Raw genomic sequence first — 18,938 nt, 5'->3', positions numbered from 1 at the left:
ACCCAGCACCGCTTTCTACACAGAGAAATATATATATATATATATATAGAGAGAGAGAGAGAGAGATAGGTATATAGAAAGTATAAATAAATACGTATATATGTGTTATATATATATATAATTTACATTCTGTAAATACACCTCTACACGGTTTGTGGCCCGGGCTCTTGCACACCGGGTAAAACACGCTATTTAGAGCCCGCTCACTCACCGCCAAGGCCGCCCAGGACTCCCGCGGCTCCATGCAGGGCTGGCGGTCCGGGCGGGCGGCCCGGGCCGGGATCAGCGGGGCCGGAGCGGGCGCTGCGGACACGCCCCGTGTGCGCACATGGGCGCAGCCATATTGCCGGCCCCGGCCCGCGGTCACGTGGGCGCGGCTCTCACCGCGCCTGCGCGCTGGCTCAGCGCATGCGCATTGCGGGCGGCTCGCTGCAATTAGCGCCGAGCGTTAATTAGCTCCCAGCGTTAATTAGCTCGTGCTTAGCGGTTTGCTGTGCAGTGTCGGCATAACCGCTTTCGACTCTGCCTGGCGCCTCTGACGTGATGGTGCGTGGGATCTGTTTGGAAAGCAAAGTTTTTCTACGTGCCCTAGGGAAAGAAAAAAAAAAAAAAAAAAATTACATCCTGAGGGAAAAAATGTCCTGAAATCCTGAAATTGAGTTTTCCCTCAATTGGTGTTGATGTCTTCAGGCTGAATTTTCTGTCTCCTGGATGAATTTTCCCACCTTTTCAGAACGTAGCTGATTACATCAGATAACTTCTACAATAAAACTTTGCGTTTCCAGCATTGCGTAAGATCATATTACCCAAATAAATATGCATTAGACAGGTGGAGAACATTAGATAGGCGGGTTCATGTAAATTTTACTGTATTACAGATGTAACATTTTACCCCTTGGGGTGCTCGGTTTGTGGAAACTTTCACCTTGCACCCTGCGCGGAATAAACAGTGTCTGCTGTCGAAACCAAAGTGTTTCTGTGTTTGGAGAGCTCCTAAAATGGGCAGCAGTGGCTGTAGCACAGAGCCTGGTGCGGTGGTTCTCACACCGTCCATGGGATGTTCCCCCAAGGATGTCCCAACCAGGAATGTTCCCCCGAGCCAGAGCAGTTCACAGCAAAAGTAATAAACCCTCCCGGCCAGGGTCATCGCTCCTGCCTCTTCCCAAGAGCTCTGCTGGCTCTCCTGGAATGGAAAATGCCATTTTTCACCCGTATCCCAAACGCTTTTACGTTCTGTGTTTGTGTCCCGCTGGCTCTCCCCCTTTCTGCAAAGGGCATTCAATTAATCAGTGGTTCCAAAAGCTGCGGAGAGGATTTTGGCACAGAGTCCTCACACAATCCTCACCCAGCAGGAAACCACACTTGGAATTACGGGAAATGTGATTCTAGAGGAGGAAGAAAGGGTGAATGTTGGAAAGCGCTGCAGTGTGTGCAGAACCAGAAAATTCAGGGAGGCTCCAATTCCAAGATTTCCTTGGCTGCAAGCACATCACTTGGGATGCATTTTGGATGTAGCAGCTGGGAATGTGATGATGCCTCACATCCAGCCCAGCTCCTCTCCATCAGATTGCTTTGGGTGTTTGCAGGTGGGAAGCACTGTGCAGACCTGGGCTGTAATTTCTGCCCACAGCAAGCACCGTGACTGGCATGAAAGTGCCATTGCCAACTCCAGCAAATTCATTACAGCTCTCCAACAATGCTATTTTTTTCTGAGCTGCCTCGGTCCCCAGAGATAGGTGATGTTAGAGCAGTCTTCATTTCATTTAGTTGTCATTTTCATTTTGAGTGAAAAGCTCAAAGCTCAAAGCTCAAATTCTATTTCAAAAACAGAAAGAACCCGAGGGTGTTGCATTTCTGAACCTCCTTCGATTTTTAAGGCAGCTCCTTGGTTTTCTGTCTTTAACTTACAATTTTTACAGTAATCTGGTGGGTTATCAGTACTTTGCTTTAGTTTGGGCTGGATTGTGCTAATTAAGAAACACTTGTTTGTTTCATATCAGGAATGATCAAACAAGTGGACTCCTTTGGCATTACTACCACACCTGTCCCCGGTACGGATGGCTGACCACCTGAAGTCTAAGGCAGGCTGGTTTGCTGTCCTAGGAATTAATTCCTGAAAATTCCCGTGGCAAGGGGGTTAGAATTAGATATTTAAGGTGTCTTCCAACCCAAACCATTCTGTAATTCTACAAAAACTTTGATCCTGGTTCCTGGAAGAAGCAGGAGCCACAGTTACATATTCCAGCTGTAATACAGGGATGACTGGACTGTGAGCAGTTATTACAGTAACACCCATCAGAGCACCTGGCTCTCTGAAAGAACCCTGCTATTTAAACAGAAATAAAAATGATCTGAAATCCACCATTCCCAGATGGTTTTCTATTGAGTGGCTAAATAAACTCAAAAGCTGACAGTTCCTCACTTTCCAGGTCCATGTCTGTCATTAAATTAAGCACATTGGAGCCATATTGAGGGGGAAAAAAAATCAGACATCTGCAGTAAATGAGGCAAGCTTTTGGACTCACTGCTATCCCCCAGAACCCAGCCATGGCAGCACTTAAAACAAGACCTTTTTACCCCCATGTGCCCAGGAGGTTTCTTGATGTAAAGGTTCTTGGGGTCAGAGCGAGCATTCTTCACATTGCTCAGTGCAAAGCTTTCGGATACACTCCGTGGCACTGACTCTTTTATTTATCACCTTCTGTCAGGAGAACTGCTGCTGCATCAGAGAGGTCACAACCTTCTATGCTTCCAAGCCACTGTCCTGTCTTAAATGAACAAGTTCTGCTTAATGCCATAGGCCAAACATCAATCTTTGTGCCAAGTCCTTCAGTGGACTCCCCCCGGCTTGAAAAGTAAATTGAGTGAAGAAAGAGATCTGGTTTCTCACATCCTTTCTTCCCTGCATGAAAATGCTGTGGGTGCTCTCCAGCATCTCTCCACTGCGAGGGAAGAAGATGGGCTCAGCAGAACCTTGCACAGGTAGTGTCTGACTACACCTGAACGGCAGACGTTCATGGTCAATCCTGTTTTCAGCTTCTCCCAAGCCTGAGTCCAGCTGTGGCTGGAGCTCAGGGGCTGGAGGGCAAACTGGGGAGACTGAGGGGCAGCCAGTGGGGCTTGTCCCAGGCGTTGCAGGGGAAATACCCTGAAGCAGAGAAGAGAACAAACATTTATGTTCTTCCTGCTGCAAATATATGCCAGCACCAGAACAGCTTGCTGGCCAAAATTTCTTTGCTCAGCCCCTTCTTTCATCTTCTTTTTCATCTTCTCCTCCATCTCCATCTTCCCTGCTCTTCCTTCTCTGGCCTTCCTTGCCGGTGACTGCCGGTTGGTGAGAACACTTTTAAAAATGGCCATTATGCCTACACTACCTCACCTGCTTCCCTCAGCATTTGCAGCACATAAAAGCCTTGGCAAGACATGAAAAGCCTTTTAATTGTGGCAGGATGAGGAACCTCTGGATGCACTGAGTGGGATGTGAGCTGCCAGCAACACAGCAACCCTCTAGCTTTTGTTCTGCAGAGAAAGAGATTGCAGGGAGTGAGTATCAGCCACTCATGGCTCCTCTTTGTCAGGGCTACTTAAGCACCATTTTGCATTGATTTCACATTATTCCTTCCACTAGTACAATGATGCACATGCCCACAAAAGCCTGTATGTGTGAATATGTAAGCATGTTATATTCTTTGTGTGTATTTCCTCCCCGTTCTCTGGCTGCTGTTGGATGTCTGACACCAGCAGCAGAAGATTTATTGATCTGGTCATAACATATTAAGGCTGCTGAAGAGCAGATGTTAAAAACAGACTTCTTGGCATATATCAGCCCCCAGCGGTATTGGTCTCACACATGTTCCAGTTTATTTATTGAAGCAATTGCTCTCCTCGTTCTCTTCATTATCTTCCTTCTGGGCAATTCAGGCACACCAGAGCCAACCCCTTCCAGTCAGTCAATCCTTCTTGGATCATCATTTTTGCTTTAGCACGGGCAACACCCGACAACTTTTCCTTCCTGAGAAGGAAAAGCCCATCCCACTGTTCATAGAAGCAGATGGAAATTTATCAGCTGCAAAAATTTATCCTGGCATAAATACAGTGAAAATAAAGACTCATGGATCCCCATGATTTGATAATAAGCAGGTGCATAGTGGAGTCAGGGAAGCTATCTGAAGGGGGAACATCAGTGATACACCACATACAGTGCCCGAGGGGCTGTGATGCACCCCAGGAGCATATTGTGGCAGACAGGGAACAAAACACAACCCTTTGACCATAAAAATATTGCTTGTTCCATTTTATTACAAACAGCCACAGACCTGTGAAATTCACGCAGAGCAAAGGGCTCCTCCTGTGCAGGAGAGCAGCGTGGCTCCATGCACCAGAAAGGTGTCACCCTGGTCCTTCTCCAGGAGACAGCATTGTCACCAGCCTCCTTAAACCCCTGGTGCACACTCTGAGGTGAGGGCTCCTTCCAGACTCTTGCAGAAGCACAGGTTTCTATTCTGCAGCTTATTTCTGCCAGGGGTAGGGCAGCAATGCTCCTGGCCACAGCTTTGGTGTGGTAAAACCTGAGAGGCTCTCTGATACCAGGGACAAGGAAGCAGTCGTGTTCCCAGTAATTCCTCCCAGGACTGGCACTTGCCTCCAGCTGCCACCCCAGTGCCCCATGGCCCCTCTGTGTGCTCAGCAGCTTTGCTGCAAACCTCTGCCCACGTGCTTCTGGAGCTGCCTGCTTCAGAAAAGTGAAAATTAACTAAACATTTTCTTAATACCTAGCCAGCAGTGGACAGCTGGACCCGGATGGGCAGGAATTTTTCTAGCTCTCCTAATTTTGTCAGTCTTCCTTTTCCTGCCTTAACCCTCATGCAAACTACAGGCAAGGCTGGTTCAATCTGGATTTTAGATGATTTTTTGCTGCTCCTACACCATTAGCTCCCCCTCATGTTTACAGCAGCGTTCCCTGTTCTTAAGTCTGGCAGGGTTTAGAAATGCTGCTGAAATAGTAATTGCAGTAAATTTTTATGGAAACAGATGGGGGAAGCAGACAGCCATAAATTTAATAACTCCTTTGAGTACTTAGCAGCAGAAACACGAGTCCCCAAATTCATTAAGAAAAAAAAGTGATTAATGACGATATAGATTTTGCATAATGATAGAAAGCCTTAAACTGTACAACTTTTGAATGCTCCTCATTTATTCTGCCTTATTGGCTGCCTGGACAATTGAAGATGAAAGGCCTGGGGAAGAGAGAAAGCACGCATTTTAACTACTGGGTAAAGTAAGTAAAATATCGATCCAGTGGCAATGCAGTGACCTTTACACATGAACACGTTTTTCAGACTCTCTGCAGTTAGTCTTCCAGCACAGCTGAGTTAATCTAATATTTCCATTTTAGCTCATAAGAGAAATGAAGGAAAATCTTAATTACGCCTGTAGTTGTGGTTATAAGCCAACCCCCTGACACAGGAATTACTCACATCTGTTCTCAACTCATTTTGTGGGCCAGTGCAATGGCTTAGTTGACTCAGGAAGCAGAGCTAAGAAAAAGTTTACAACAAAATGTCCCTAAACTGCCCAAATAATTGTGCATTTCCAAATTGTCCCAGAGGAACATCCCCGAAATTCCCATAGAGTGGCTAGAACCAGGAAACTTGGTTTCTTCAGCCACTGATTTGCTTCGGTCATTCTGGTGATTTAGGTCCTTCTTCTTTTTAAAAAAGATTGCATTAACAGGCTCTCCAAAGGCTGTGACTGGAGATGGTGAAATGTGAGGTGGGTGCCTCCTGGGAGAAGGAGTGGATGGAACATTAGTGCTGGACCCACCTTCCCTTCCGTCTCCTTCCAACCAGTGTGGACCAGCACAAGATCAAGGCCATCCTGGTACAAGTTCAGCATGACCCCCTGGGCTATTTCGGTGGTTTTTCTTTGTAAGGGAAGACTCAAGTGGAAGAGGATTTTCTTGACTTTTGTGGGTTTGGAGACCTGGACTCCTCCCTCTTCCATGGGGTTGGATGAGCCCTCCATCCCAATGATGTGGCCCAGCAGGGCTTTGCAGAGATGGTGGCCCTGACTCCTGGGAGAGGTTTGTGGCTCCAACTCAAGGGTGACCCTCATCTCCACTGTTCAGCTCCATCAGCCTCCTGGCAGAAATAAACTGCAATTGTTTCTGGACAGAAAAGGAGCAGTATTTTAAAAAATTAGTTCATTGCCAGCTGTTTGCTCAGCTCAGAGTTTTTAATCCGCTAAGATCCCATCTCCAGCTCCCAGGGAGCGGATGGAAAGTGCTTGGAATGACGTATAGAACAGCCACCATGGCTGAAACAATCCACCTATTGGGAGATGTCACTGAAGAAAGCAGCTAAGGGGTTTGTTTGAACAGCTGAACTTTGGCATGCAAACTACAGCTATCTTTCTAACATAAACTGTAAAAATAATACCGTTTGCTTTAAGAAAAATGAGCTGTGTGTTTGGCGCTCTGTACTTGATATAATTCATTTTTAGTATCATCTAACTCAAAGAAAAGAGTTTCTCAATCCGCTTAGGCTGCTCAGAGAAGGACAAAGAAACCAAAGGACATGGGTGACGGGGTAGGGACAGGGAGCAGAGGGCTGGAGGGAGCACAGACTCTCCATGTGTTGGGGCACATGTTGACTGCCCCAAAACTCCTGCACACCCTTTTTGCCATCACTCCAAACTGCTGCCTATGCCCTGTAAGACCACATGAAATCCTGCTCCATATTCCCTTCTAAAAAGTTGAGGACAAGAGTAGGGTGGATGGAGATGACTGCACCTAAAGAGGAGGTCATCAGTTGGGAGGAAGGTTGTCTAACTTCAGTCTTCCATTTCCATTTCCTGTTAACTGCAAGCCAAACCCAAAGCAAAGTCCCCAGGGAGATGTGAAACAGCAGCTCCAGATGATCAGGGAGCAGGTCTTTGTCCACACCCGGCTGCATCTGCCAGGCCGTCCATACACCACCATCAAACCCAAACTAAACAGCTCTGTTGGTACAGGTGAGTGGCTTTGACAGCTCCTCTCACTCCTTCCAGAAGACTCACGGTGTCTCCAGCAAGCTGAGATCCCAAAGAGAGAACTCTGACCCCCTTGCTTGTTTTCTTTGACACTGTGGAGCACAACCCTTTGGTGAGAGGCAGCCGAGAGGCCCTTCCCAGGACCAGCGGAAGGAGGCTGGTGACAAGAACTTTTTATTCACCTTCCTGTGACTTTCCAGGGCCCTTTTCCTTTTCCTTCTGTTTTGCAGAGGGAAACTTGCCAGTTCTTCACCTCTCAGCAGGATTATCAGAGCTGGCTTCCGATGTGAAGTTTCCCATTGCTGAAAGTTTCTGATGGTCCCTCGCTAGGGTGCCGTGGTGCGAGGCGTTGCCATTCCCAGCCGATAAGCTCTCGGTCGGATCCTGCTGCAGAAAAGCCATTATCTAAGGGAAACAAAGAGCCGTGGGAACGGGGGCTCTTTGTACGTGGGCAAGGAGCAGCGTGTGACATGTGAATTTGCCAGATGTTACCACTCTGAATCTTACTAAAATACGCCCTGACCACAGCTGCCGTGGAAGGGTTGGGAGATAAGAGGAGTTTTTACTGACAGCGCTGTAATGGCCTGACCAGGCAGCCTGGGAGCAGCTCCCTGACACGGCATCACAGTTCCTTGCAGCTATGCCAAATGTTGGATTTTGTGCCGTCCTGAGCACTGTTTCATTTGACAGCGTCCTTCCTTCATGCCTATTCAGACTGAGACTGTTTTCCAGAAAATGAGACCGTCTTCCAATGTGTACATTTGGCTTATAAAGGGCCTTGACATTTTCTGCAGCTCAGTTGATGCCTCAAGGCCTGTTTTAATGCTCTTCTGACAGTGTTTTGTGTTTGTCTGATTGGAAATATTCCAGGTAATTAAAAAAAATTATGCACCAACTGCTGCTTAAAAATCTATTGTGTGTATATTTATTTTGCATATTTTGGCTTTGGAGGAGGCTGTTTCAATTCTCCGTTCCCCCTTTCTGAATCTCCCATGTCAAGACTGAAGCCCAAGCTCTTCTGAAGTCTGCAAAGCCAGAGAATGCCCTCAAGTGATGCCTGTTTATTCCTTACTGCCTTTTATTCTTTACAGGAAACAATATGGGAAGGCTGTGCCAGAAATAGAGATACTGTAATTATTACTTTTATTATTCCAGAGTATGCACAGGAACTTATTATTTTTAAGTCTGGTAATCCCTGTACCCTGCAGTGCCTTAATTTGGAAGTTCACACTTGAAAGGAGAGAGAATTGCATCCATACTCATTGCCTGTCCTTGTCACAGGCGTGGGGCTGCACTGATGAGCTCTAATCACACACGTGAGTCCAAAACAGGGAGAGGCGGCATTTCTCTGTGCACGGAATAATCAAGCCTGAGGTAAATGCAGTGCTTGAAAGTGATTTGTATCCATCCTCACCCCCCACCTTCTCACTCTAATTAACTCCTCTAATAGAATTAATCAGCACACTAAATATGAGACTCACTAACGACTGAAAAAAACACACCACTATCTATTCCAAAATACAATTACACTGACAAACTCAATTACATGCCTCAGTCCCTTCTGAAATTACTCACCACTATTGGACTGCGCACAGTTTAAGTTTCATTGTTGAAAGAAATCATAAACACTTTCTAAATCGTACAATGTTTACAGAAATACACAGAAGCACAGCTCTTATTACCCATGTGGCAAAATTAATTTGACACATTGAAAGCAAATGAATAGAGCTGGAGGACTTTATTCAGGCAGTATTCTTCCCACTGATAGAATTTACACTGGGGGAACATCTAACACATTAACCTTATTAAACTCTGATGTAGGTAAATAGCATTTCAAAGGGAAGGAGAAAGGATCCAAATCAAAATCCTTACTGCATTTGAATGATGAGCAACATCCAGTTCTGCATTTCTAACTGTTCTTTTTGTTTACAACCCTCTTTCACTAAAGTAGGCTTTTCCTCGGGAAGCTTTTGCAGCAGAAGCAGTCCACAATATACAATTATGATTCTGGGTTTAGTCTTTTAAATCTGTGGTGAACTCTACAGCTGAAAATACACTCCAGTCAGATTTGGTTATGTGAGTTTAGGTTAATTTGCAAGTCAAAAGAGGAAGATAAATGCTGCTTGTGTTTTTAATAACTCAAGTTTATCTAAGTTCATCTGGATCTGAAGATACAGAAAGTCTTCCTGAACTTTTTCTTTGTCTAGTCATATGCAGCACCTGCTTCTCAATTTCATTTATTTTCAAACTGTGATACCAGTCAAACAAGAATATTTCTCACGGAAGGGATAGAGCTGCTCTTGCTTACAATTGGGCACAATAGATAAAAATTTGAGCTCCAGGCTGACAAAGTCTGTGTTGGACTTGAAATACCCTCCTCTGACTGAAAGAAACATCCTCCCATCCTTAAAAAGAGCCCACATCTGTGCAGGACCAGTACAACAAACTGGTTTTGAGCCTAAAAATTACAGTGGCACTTGCCTAGTAGGAATTTCTCAGGTCAGTAGAGTAGGTTACTGAAGGAGCTACAGATTGCTCAAAATCCCTTTGGAAAAGAGAGTCCAGCACTTTGAAGAGTTCTCCAAGGAGGCAAGGAACATCCTGCTGGGTCTCACTTCCTGCTGAACCTGAGAGAGACACAGGGCCTGTCAAGGGAAGAGGGTTCAGAACTCCCAGTTTCAATCAGAACATTAGAAGAGTTTGAGCAGATGCATTCAGAGACCTGCTCCACAGGGATGGAGTGGCACTGAGATGACGGTGGGAAGCTGTGTTTTTATGGATGGATCACACGTGGTGTGCTCTGCTGATGTCCATCCCTACGGGCTCTCATCCTCCCCTTCCCTTCCATCCCCTGCTCTAAACCAGGGCAGAAACCAAAACATAGGAAAGGAAGACTGTTCAGTGCAAAATGATGATTGGCCCATGTAATTGAGAAACCCTTCGTCTTTCCACTTTCCTTAAAGATTATGAATTATTGTCATATGCTGGGACAGTAACATTTGAGAAGCAGGGCAACAAGAAGGATCTCCAGAAAAACTATCCCATATCTTCTGGGGGATATTTGTTATATTTTGACTTTTTGCCATGCCCATTTATTTCACAGTGTGCCAGTCACCCCTGTCCTTACTCCTGGAGTTCCTTTTATATGCAGCCAAGCAATTCACACCCACTACTCCTTTCCTCTCCTTCAGGTGTTTAAAGGTTGTTTAAAGCAAAGTATTAAACCAGATTTTATCCTAATCCACGTTTGCAGCTCCGTAGCCGTTCCTGTCAGAATTGCTGTGACACAACCACACAGTTCCTGAGCTGAAGATGCATGCTGGGATAAAGATAAACTCACGGTATGAAACTGGGGCCTCGAGCAAAAGGCTTTTTTGCTGGAATTCAAGAATAAGACTCACTTTGTGAATTAATACATTTTATACTTTCGTCAGTGGAACATCATCCATCAAACCGAAACCTTTCAGGAAGACTGGAGCTATTCCACATCCAGGCACCTTCTTTATTAATTCTGCACATTTCTGCAGTCACCAGTGCTGCATTGGATGACACTTGCAAAGAATTACAGACCTGATACGATATTAGATAAAAATTACAAGTGAGAAGCTATTTTATTGCTATTTATTTTCATCAGCAGAGCATCCCTCTCCTAAATGCCATTCTAGTTTGGTTGATATTGACTTTTCAGGCTGCTGAGAAGTTTTGTAATTCTTTTTTGTTCATAGTTTATGTATAGAAATCAATACCGGTTTGCTATTTGTTGAAACTGAAATGGTCACATTTGGAGTAACATATTCCTGATTTATCCTTGCATTCTGTTCCCGGTCAGAATTGGATTTTGGATTAATTTCTCAGCCCATCTACAATATCTAATAATTAAAAATGGTGATTTCTACATCTCACATGCACTTTTTGTTAACCTCATACTAAAACATAACAGAACAAAGCAAGCAGGAGCATGGGTGTGAATCTTCCAACATCACTGGTCTCAGTGATTGAGCTATCAAGGGTCTGGGTTTGTTTTTTGATCAGAATTTGTGCTCACACCCCCAGAAATCAAGATTTCATTGGTTTTCAGGTAGAGCAGTGATGCTTAACTGCAAAATTATCAGACTCCAGCTCTCCTTTTCTGGAAAACACTTGGAAACTTTCAGCTGCTTACAACTTCCTAACCTAACTGCAAAAAAGTTCGGGTCTGAACAATGTTACCGCATCACAGCTTATTCACCTCAAATTCCGTGTTGCGAGGAGCAAACCCCACTGGAACAGCCACGATTTAATGTGACTGCATTGTCAGACATCACTGAGCTGTTTCTGGACTGACACTACCATCTAGTGCCCCCAGCACAGACTGCAGCTTCTCTGGGGGGAAAATACCTACAGCGCACTTGTTTGTTCACTTCTATAATTACATTATCATAAAGAATTCATCTCCCGAGACACCTGTACAAATAGAAGAGAGACTGAAGGCCACACGATGCCGGCTTCCTTTTCCTCTTGAATTGTAATAGAAAAAGCCAACTAGGCACTCAGTCCTGGGGGAAAAAAAAAACGTGAGTTGATTTAGTAATGGCTCTCACAAGAAGCCTAAGTGATGCGTTTGGTTTCCACGCTTTTCTCCCGACGGTCCAGTAAAATTGAAAACCACATTAATGCTCTTGTAGAACACACAGGGATATTCAGCAAAACTGGCCCAGGTGAAGTGTGGAGCCTCAGTGCCACACAGGGCATCTCTTACTGCCTTAGGAGCATCTTTAGCTTTCCTGGGGGAGGCTCATGGGAGCTCTGCTGCACCAGCCACACTTGAGGACACTTCACATTTCCTGGTGGGGAGTAGTGAGCGTATTTAGAACCTCTCCAGGATGCCAGAAAAGGTAGCTTTCCTCTAAAACAGCTTTCCCAAATCAAAAGCTTCCTTGGAGCCCCAGCACCACTGGTTGTCTCCTTCAGCAAGGGCCAGATGATTTCAGCGATATCAGCCTAATTAAGCCACAGTCTTTGCCTGCTGTGCCCACCCAAAAAAAGCGAGTCTAAAGAGCTATCAAGTGAATTGCAAACCCTACAAAACTGCCTGGGGGGGAAGAGGACTCTGTTCTGGCCAGGTTGCTGCAGGGAGACTGGAAAACACAGTGGAAGCCACGAAACCCTGAACGCTTCTTTTTTTTTTTTTTTTTTTTAAAGAAAAACCTTTTCCAGCTTTTGACATTTATTACACTTTCCAAAACAATTTCGAGAAGTTCCCCCTTTGACCTATGAAAACTCCTGTGCCTAAATACGCTTTACAATCCCCCTCATTCCCCCACTTACAGATCCAATGTGCTGTAACAGTATTTCCAACCAGAAAAATACTGCATTGGGGACTGCTGAGGCAGCTCTGCTTTATTGCAGACACTGAATGAGCTGTGACAGACTGCACCATGCCAGGCTCATTATACACATCTTCCACTGAAATGCTGCAGTTCAGAGAAAGTCTTTAACCTGCTGGTTGCAAAGAAGAGCCATTACATTGCTTTTGATATTGCGGCCATAATGGCACCTTATTTCTTCAAATTATTGACACTATTTCACAATGTTGTGTTGACATCCTCAGGCTGAAGGTATCGATGCTCTTGAACCCTTTTTAGAGCACTAGCCTTTCATTTTCAGCACATTTAAAACATGCTCTCCTGTGGACTGTGAAGAAATCTCAAACTTCTGCGGCTCAGACATCCCAGCTGTAAATCCCCAGCACATCTAACCACCTTTCTCTGATAAAGCCATTTGAAAATTAAAACCACTCAGTTATTTGGGCCAAAGTGAATTTTGTTACTTCAGGATGAAAGCTAAGGAGTCCTTGCTATGGAGATGTAGGGGTAGAGCAAAGGGCTGCTGGATTGCAGAGCCCTCTGCAGCAAGGGACAGGATGGAGACCGTTCCCAGTAGGAATCCCCTGTACTGGAGCCAGGGACAGACATCTAGGCAGGAAACTTGGGGCAGATCTCTGTGTCTCCCCACAGGCCAGAGGGTGCCAATTGCCAGCCCAAGACTGCAGTGTCAGAGAGGGCAGCAAAACTCCCATCAGCCAACACTGAAGAGACTTTCCCCAGCAAAGAGGGGCACAATCCATGGTTTTACCAGAAATGTGATCAGGATTGACATGGAGGCAAGTCCTTTCCCCTAACATTGAAATGACATTGCTGACATCTGGACCTGATAGCTCTTTTCTCTCTCAATGTGAACTGTGTGGCAGCAGCCAAGGAATCCCTTTCAAAGGAAAGTAGTGTCGGGGGATTTCCCCGACATTCAGGTGGTTTTAGAGTCTTTTTGCCCTCTGCAAAGCTCTGTGCCAAACGGATGAAAGAGACGGAGTCTTCAGGTCCTGATTTTTCAAGGTTGCGCACTTTGTTTATTGTTTCTTATCTTACAATTTTCTTAGTGCCCCACAAAGATGTTTGCAGCTGCTCGGGCATCTGGCGACTCCCCGACTCCTCCCCAACTGGGCTGTCATTATCTTTTATACTAATTGCTACGTATTCTTTATTTATCATTACTTGCCAGTGTCTATCACTTATACTAAACAGATCGTCCCTACCTCGACCCAATCTCTTTGAACTACTTTGTGCCACCGTCACTGCTGAAATGGAGTGAGGGAAGAAGAAAGAAGAAGCAGGAGACAACACCCCAAATCCTCCATCTTGCCCCCATTCACTTCAATGCTAGAAACATAAATTTACTGGTTTTTCACCTTGTGATAAGCTAAACTATTATCTTTCACACTCTTGTGGCCTGCAATCCCTCCCGCAGTGCAGGAAGCCTCTCCCATGGACTGAGATCAAAGCCAATGTCCTTCTGAGCTCTGGGCCGGGGTCCCAGACCCCTCTGTCCAGGTCTCTGACCCTCCAGGGCAGCCAAAGGAATGCCTTGGACTCTAACAAAGTAGTTTTATTGATTTAAGAGAAAACCTTATTTGAGAGATTTACCACCAACATTCTCCATTGCCACAGATATCCACCAACCAGAAGAAGAGCGACCATTCACAGACTGTTTCCAGCAGCATGGGAGTGATATCAGTAGACTTCATCCCATCCTTTCTCCCTCCTGCCACCTGTTAGTGCCCTTATGAATTACACAGACACAAACAACCCCCCCTGCTGTGGTTCCCAAGGTCCCCAGAAGCCACATAGCTACTCAGGCTAGGCATGCCAGGAGATTATTTCAGAGCTCAAAACCGACAGGAGATGCCAGGCTGATTGATTAAGAAAATGGATACAAAGGGGAGAGATAGAGCACTAATCCACCTGTGACAGCAGAACCCCTCTGTGAAACAAAGGGGGAAAGAATGCATTCACTATACTGAGGGGAAACGACTTCCCTGGACATAGGAAAATGTGCTAGATGGGTTTCTCAGAGTCTTGAACACCTTGCAGAAAGTCTGGGATACCCAATGTTCAGAGTAACTCCAAAGTCTCAAGGATCAGTATTTGTGTTTGTGTTTAGGCATCCATGAAAATGAGGAAACAAAGATGTCTTACATGAACAACAAAACACAAGCAAAACTAAATTGTGGGATTGGTTGGTAGCAGCAGATTAGAACATTAGAACCCTTTCAACCAAGGAAAATGCTCAGGAAAGGCTTAAGATCAACTCACTGTGCAAGAAGAAACATCAATGCACCAGCTCCTTCATCCTGAAGGTTAATCACTGCAAGAAACAGAGCTCTGCTGTACCTTGATCTTTGAGAGCAAAAATAAAGTGAAAATTCAACTATTTCTTTCCATCCCATCCTATTGCTGTGCTCCAAGAGCACTATACAGAACTCCCCTCAACTGAGAAACCTTTTGGTCTGGAGCAGACGTTGCTGTAGCCCAGCCTGGTGAACCCTCTTTGGGTAACTGTGCTCAGCTTTACCTTTGATGGATCAGTGATCCCTCCCTCCCTCCCTCCTTTGGCTGATGTCAGCCATCTGGGACTCAATCACTGACGTGGCTGGGAGTGACAATCCCATACAAAGGCAGATGGGAGAGTGCTACAGAGGAAGGGTTTTGTATTCCTCCTTTTTCAGAGGGGACTGGGATAGGAGGGAAGAAAGCATCTCCAAATCAGCTGGTTACCAGGCAGTGAGTTAGAGCTGGAAGAACAGTCTGACCCAGGGGGAAGGGAAGGGAAAGCTGGGGGGGGCTCTATGAGAAAATGGGTTGAATAGCTAGAGCAGGATGATGGGAGGGCTTTTTTTGCTTTATGGTCAAATTTGTCTTATTTGAGAAATGCTCTAGGACGTTAACCTATCTCTGCTTGGTTAGCAGCCTGCTGAAGTAGGAGTGTTTTATTTAAGACCATAGATATTGTCCTTGCACTCTGTCGTGTTCTGTGCGCCATCCCTCCAGGCTGTGCCCCTCCAAAATGTCCCTACTGTCAGTCAAGGGCAATTTACTGAAAGCTTTGCAGCAGGGAGTGTCCAGGTCTTGGTCTTTGAACTCACTGAGTGCTCTGAGAAAGCCCTTCAGCAATATTATTCAGAGTTTCAAATCACTTGCCATGCTCTAAATGCTTAAATGGATGCTGGACCCAGTCTTCAATGCGTTTAAAATTGTATCTGAGCTGGAGAGATTGCTTTAACTTTCATAGCTAAGACTTTGGACAGATAAGAAGAGCAATAATATGTTCCAAGAGTCAGAACTAGGTGTTGTGACAGTGTTTCTCCTGTCATTTTATTTAATAATCCATTGCCCCTCAGTTAATAGCTTTCTGCTTCATTAGCCTGTATAAATCAAAACTTCACGGCTTTATCCCTGACATGTTATACATTCTGAGCTGAGGGTAATGAATCGTGCCAGGAGTTGATGTACTCTGCCTTCTGTTTGGAAAAAGTCCTGTGTCAAGGAAGCACCTTGGCTTTCAAATTGAGTTATCAGTATACTGTCAAAATTCCGAGGAGGAAATGCAGAGGATCCTAATGACGTGCAGCCAGGGATTACACAGCCCTGAGCAGAATACCAAGCTGCAGGGACTGCCTTAGCCTGTGCTGGCAGCTCTTGGCTGTCTTCACTAAGGCATGAAACTGCCTGCTCTGCATTTCCTGCCTTTCTGCTCGAATCTCCTGCCCACACTGCTCTTTCTGGAGTGGTGTAGCAGCACCAGCCTGGTTTGGTGGCCGCTGATCCCACAAGCATCCCCTCCAGGCCCTGAGGGCTGCACAAAACCTGCGTCAGGAGGCACCTGTGGCACCTCCAGAACAGGTGTAGTTCGAAACGCTGAGGTGTGATTTTAACGTGAGCTGCTGCTTTTCCTCAGGCAGGATGACTGCTGTCGGGTCCCACTGCGAGCAGCAAGGAGAGAAGCATTATTCCCACTCCTGGATCGGGCTGTTGCTTTTCCTGCCGGGCTGGGCTGCTCCTCCAGAGCCAAGCGCTACTCTCCTTGGCCGCTAGATGCGGCTCACGCTGCATTGCAGTTTGCTTTACAGCGTTCTAGTTATTTGACGTTGAAAATTATTTCCCTTGTTTTTCTGGGTGTGTGTGGTGTGAGGAGGTTGAATCTTTATCCTAAAATCTTCCTGGCTTACTTCTAAGTCTCTTTCCCCCCAAACTTCTCGCTTGCTGCATAAACTGTACCCATTTTGAATGCCAAATTCTCCCTCCTCACGTCTCCGTACAGAAATCTACTCAGCTGCACTGCTTTGATGGACATGCCAGGGTAATGGGGAGGGAAGAAATCAGGTGAGTTAACAGAGAACACGCTGATTTTCAGCCTCAAGATGAGCACTGAATTTTACACTGAGCTTCCCACCTCCTGCCATTTCATTTTCCCAAAGTTTTTACACTGCAGCTGTTGCACATCAATGCTCCCTCTCAGTCACCGGGCATCCAGGGTAAGGAGTCTCCAGCTCCCACTTCCCGTGCGAGGAAAAGCTCAGCTCAGAGCCCAGGAGCACACCAGGGGATGGAGCAGGAGCTCTGCTCTGCTTTTCACCCTGCCTGATGCAGCAGGATGAGAGGGAGTCCCTTGGAGGAACAGGGAGTCTGCAGCCAGCAGCTGCAGCAGTTAGAGACCTGGTTAGGAGCTGTTTGAGGTTGTCGTGAGAAGAGCTGGAGGAGAGCAGGAATTAGGATGCCATTGCAAAAGTCAGAACCACTGAGAGCTAGGGATGGACGTCAGAACGACAAAAGGGCTGAGGAAGCAAAGGAGTGACACTGGGGCGCTCCGTGCCCTTCCAACAGTCCTCAGCTCAGGAGTCACGCATGGGGCAGGGTAGGAGTGCTGGGGAAAGGCTGACTGATGCTGTGGAGAACCAGCTTTGCCTGGGAGACTGTGGGAGCACGGGGCCGCAGTGAGAGACCCCCTCACCTGCCCTAGCACTGCCTCTGAGCGGGTGTTCCAGAATTACATAAAATGTTCCAACTCATCCTCTGCTTAAATGTGCTTCCTCTTGAAGATGTGCCTTTGGTGTGGATGCCTTATTCCTTCCACTTCACCTGCTGCTCATCCCAGGGGTTCAGGTGGAAAAACAGCACCTGAGGAAGCCTGAGTTCTCTCCTCTCGCATGTTTGATCCCTGCTGGCTGTGCTTGCTGGGTTTTCAGCAGAAAGGTACCTGCACAAAAGGAACCCATCACATCCAGGTGGGTGCCAGCCCTGGCTGCCACTGAGGCTGGATCAGCTCTGATTCTCCTGGAACACAGAACGTGCAACTGTGGCTGTCACTGTGACATCAGCTCCAGCTTAGTTTAATACCATTTTCTTACACAGTGAGGCTGCTTATGGTGATGATATTCTTGTACTGTGGCATATAAGGATCCAGGGTGCTAGAAATTACTGGCAGCAGCTGTGGGCTCTTGTAGGTAACAGCTGGGGAGAAGACCTAAAGGGCCTGGTTTCTCTATTTTTCTTTGATGAAGTGAGATATTCCTATTAAGCAATCATCTCCTGGGAGAAGCAGCAAGGTAGCTGCACTGTCATTCCTGAGTTGGTTGGTTGGTTGGGTTTTTTTTAGAAAATAATTTTTTCATAATGCACCAGATGAGATGGCTCAGACCTGCTGTGAAGGAAGCAGAAAGTAATGCTCACAGTTTGTAATATTTCCTTGAGCTTCTGCTTTTGCACTGAAAAATGAGCTTCCTCCCATTAAAACGCTTTTAAATGACAAATCCACAGCTGTTCTCTCCAGCTTGCTTGAACACAGTAAACACAAAGTGATCTATGTGATGGCTGTGGGCTAGCCAGCATGTTCTTCCCTTGCTAGGGGCGTGGGGATGGTGTAGGCAGCTCCTTGGGCTCTCTAAGGCCACACTGCCATCCATCAAGCTCTGCTTTCCATCGTAGATGGGGCTGAACCAAAGGAAAAGCTCCATGAGACTGAGCCTTGGAAAGCAGCAGGGAAATGTGTCCTCCAGCATCAGCCATCCAGAACGAATTCCCCATGCAGACCTTCAGGAGAGGCTGGGGAGCTCCAGGCCTGGGAACAGCAACTGGAGAAGCAACTGGTCTGCCTGAGCACGCTGGATCAAATCCCACAGATCACAGCAGGGGAAGCAGAGCCTGGCTTTAGGAAACCCAGCGCTGCTGGTTTGTGCAGGTGCCACCAAGGCCTCCCCATAGAGCCAGTCCCAGCCCATGACCCTGGCTGTCTGCACAGGGCCAGCCTGCCTCCCCTCCATAGCAAGAGCTTGATTGGTTTCATGTTGCATTGAGGAAAAATACAGCAGAAAAGGAGAAGCAGATGTTTTTAGACCAAGTCTACAGTTCCTGGAGCTTAAAGAGCTTTCCAATTGCACAGGCTTTAAAAAACACATAAAAGAGAGCCTTTGACTGTATTTTCACTAGGGTAAAACCCTCACTGAAATTTGTATCAGGAGAAGTTTTCAGACTGAGCCTATATGGGAAAGTCTTATTGCTCACAAACCGTATTTAAAATCCCTTTCCCTGTTGGCTGGT

At 46.2% G+C, this 18,938-nt stretch overlaps 1 protein-coding gene across 2 annotated transcripts in view; it reads right to left on the bottom strand.

Moving 5' to 3' along the window:
* The window catches only part of SLC25A26 (solute carrier family 25 member 26), an 86,373-nt gene extending 86,027 nt beyond the window's left edge, over positions 1-346 (bottom strand). For both annotated transcript variants that reach the window (XM_040075974.2, XM_058422172.1), the window contains exon 1: positions 212-346. In XM_040075974.2, the coding sequence (XP_039931908.1) occupies positions 212-244 (33 nt within the window). In that variant the 5' untranslated portion in view covers positions 245-346. The remainder of the gene's footprint in view (positions 1-211) is intronic.
* Positions 347-18,938: the final 18,592 nt, after the last annotated feature.

The sequence above is a fragment of the Hirundo rustica genome, chromosome 12, assembly GCF_015227805.2.
Source record: "Hirundo rustica isolate bHirRus1 chromosome 12, bHirRus1.pri.v3, whole genome shotgun sequence".
Lineage (NCBI taxonomy): Eukaryota > Metazoa > Chordata > Aves > Passeriformes > Hirundinidae > Hirundo > Hirundo rustica.
Note: the sequence above shows the minus strand (reverse complement) of the source record. Positions and strands in the feature narration are given on the sequence as shown.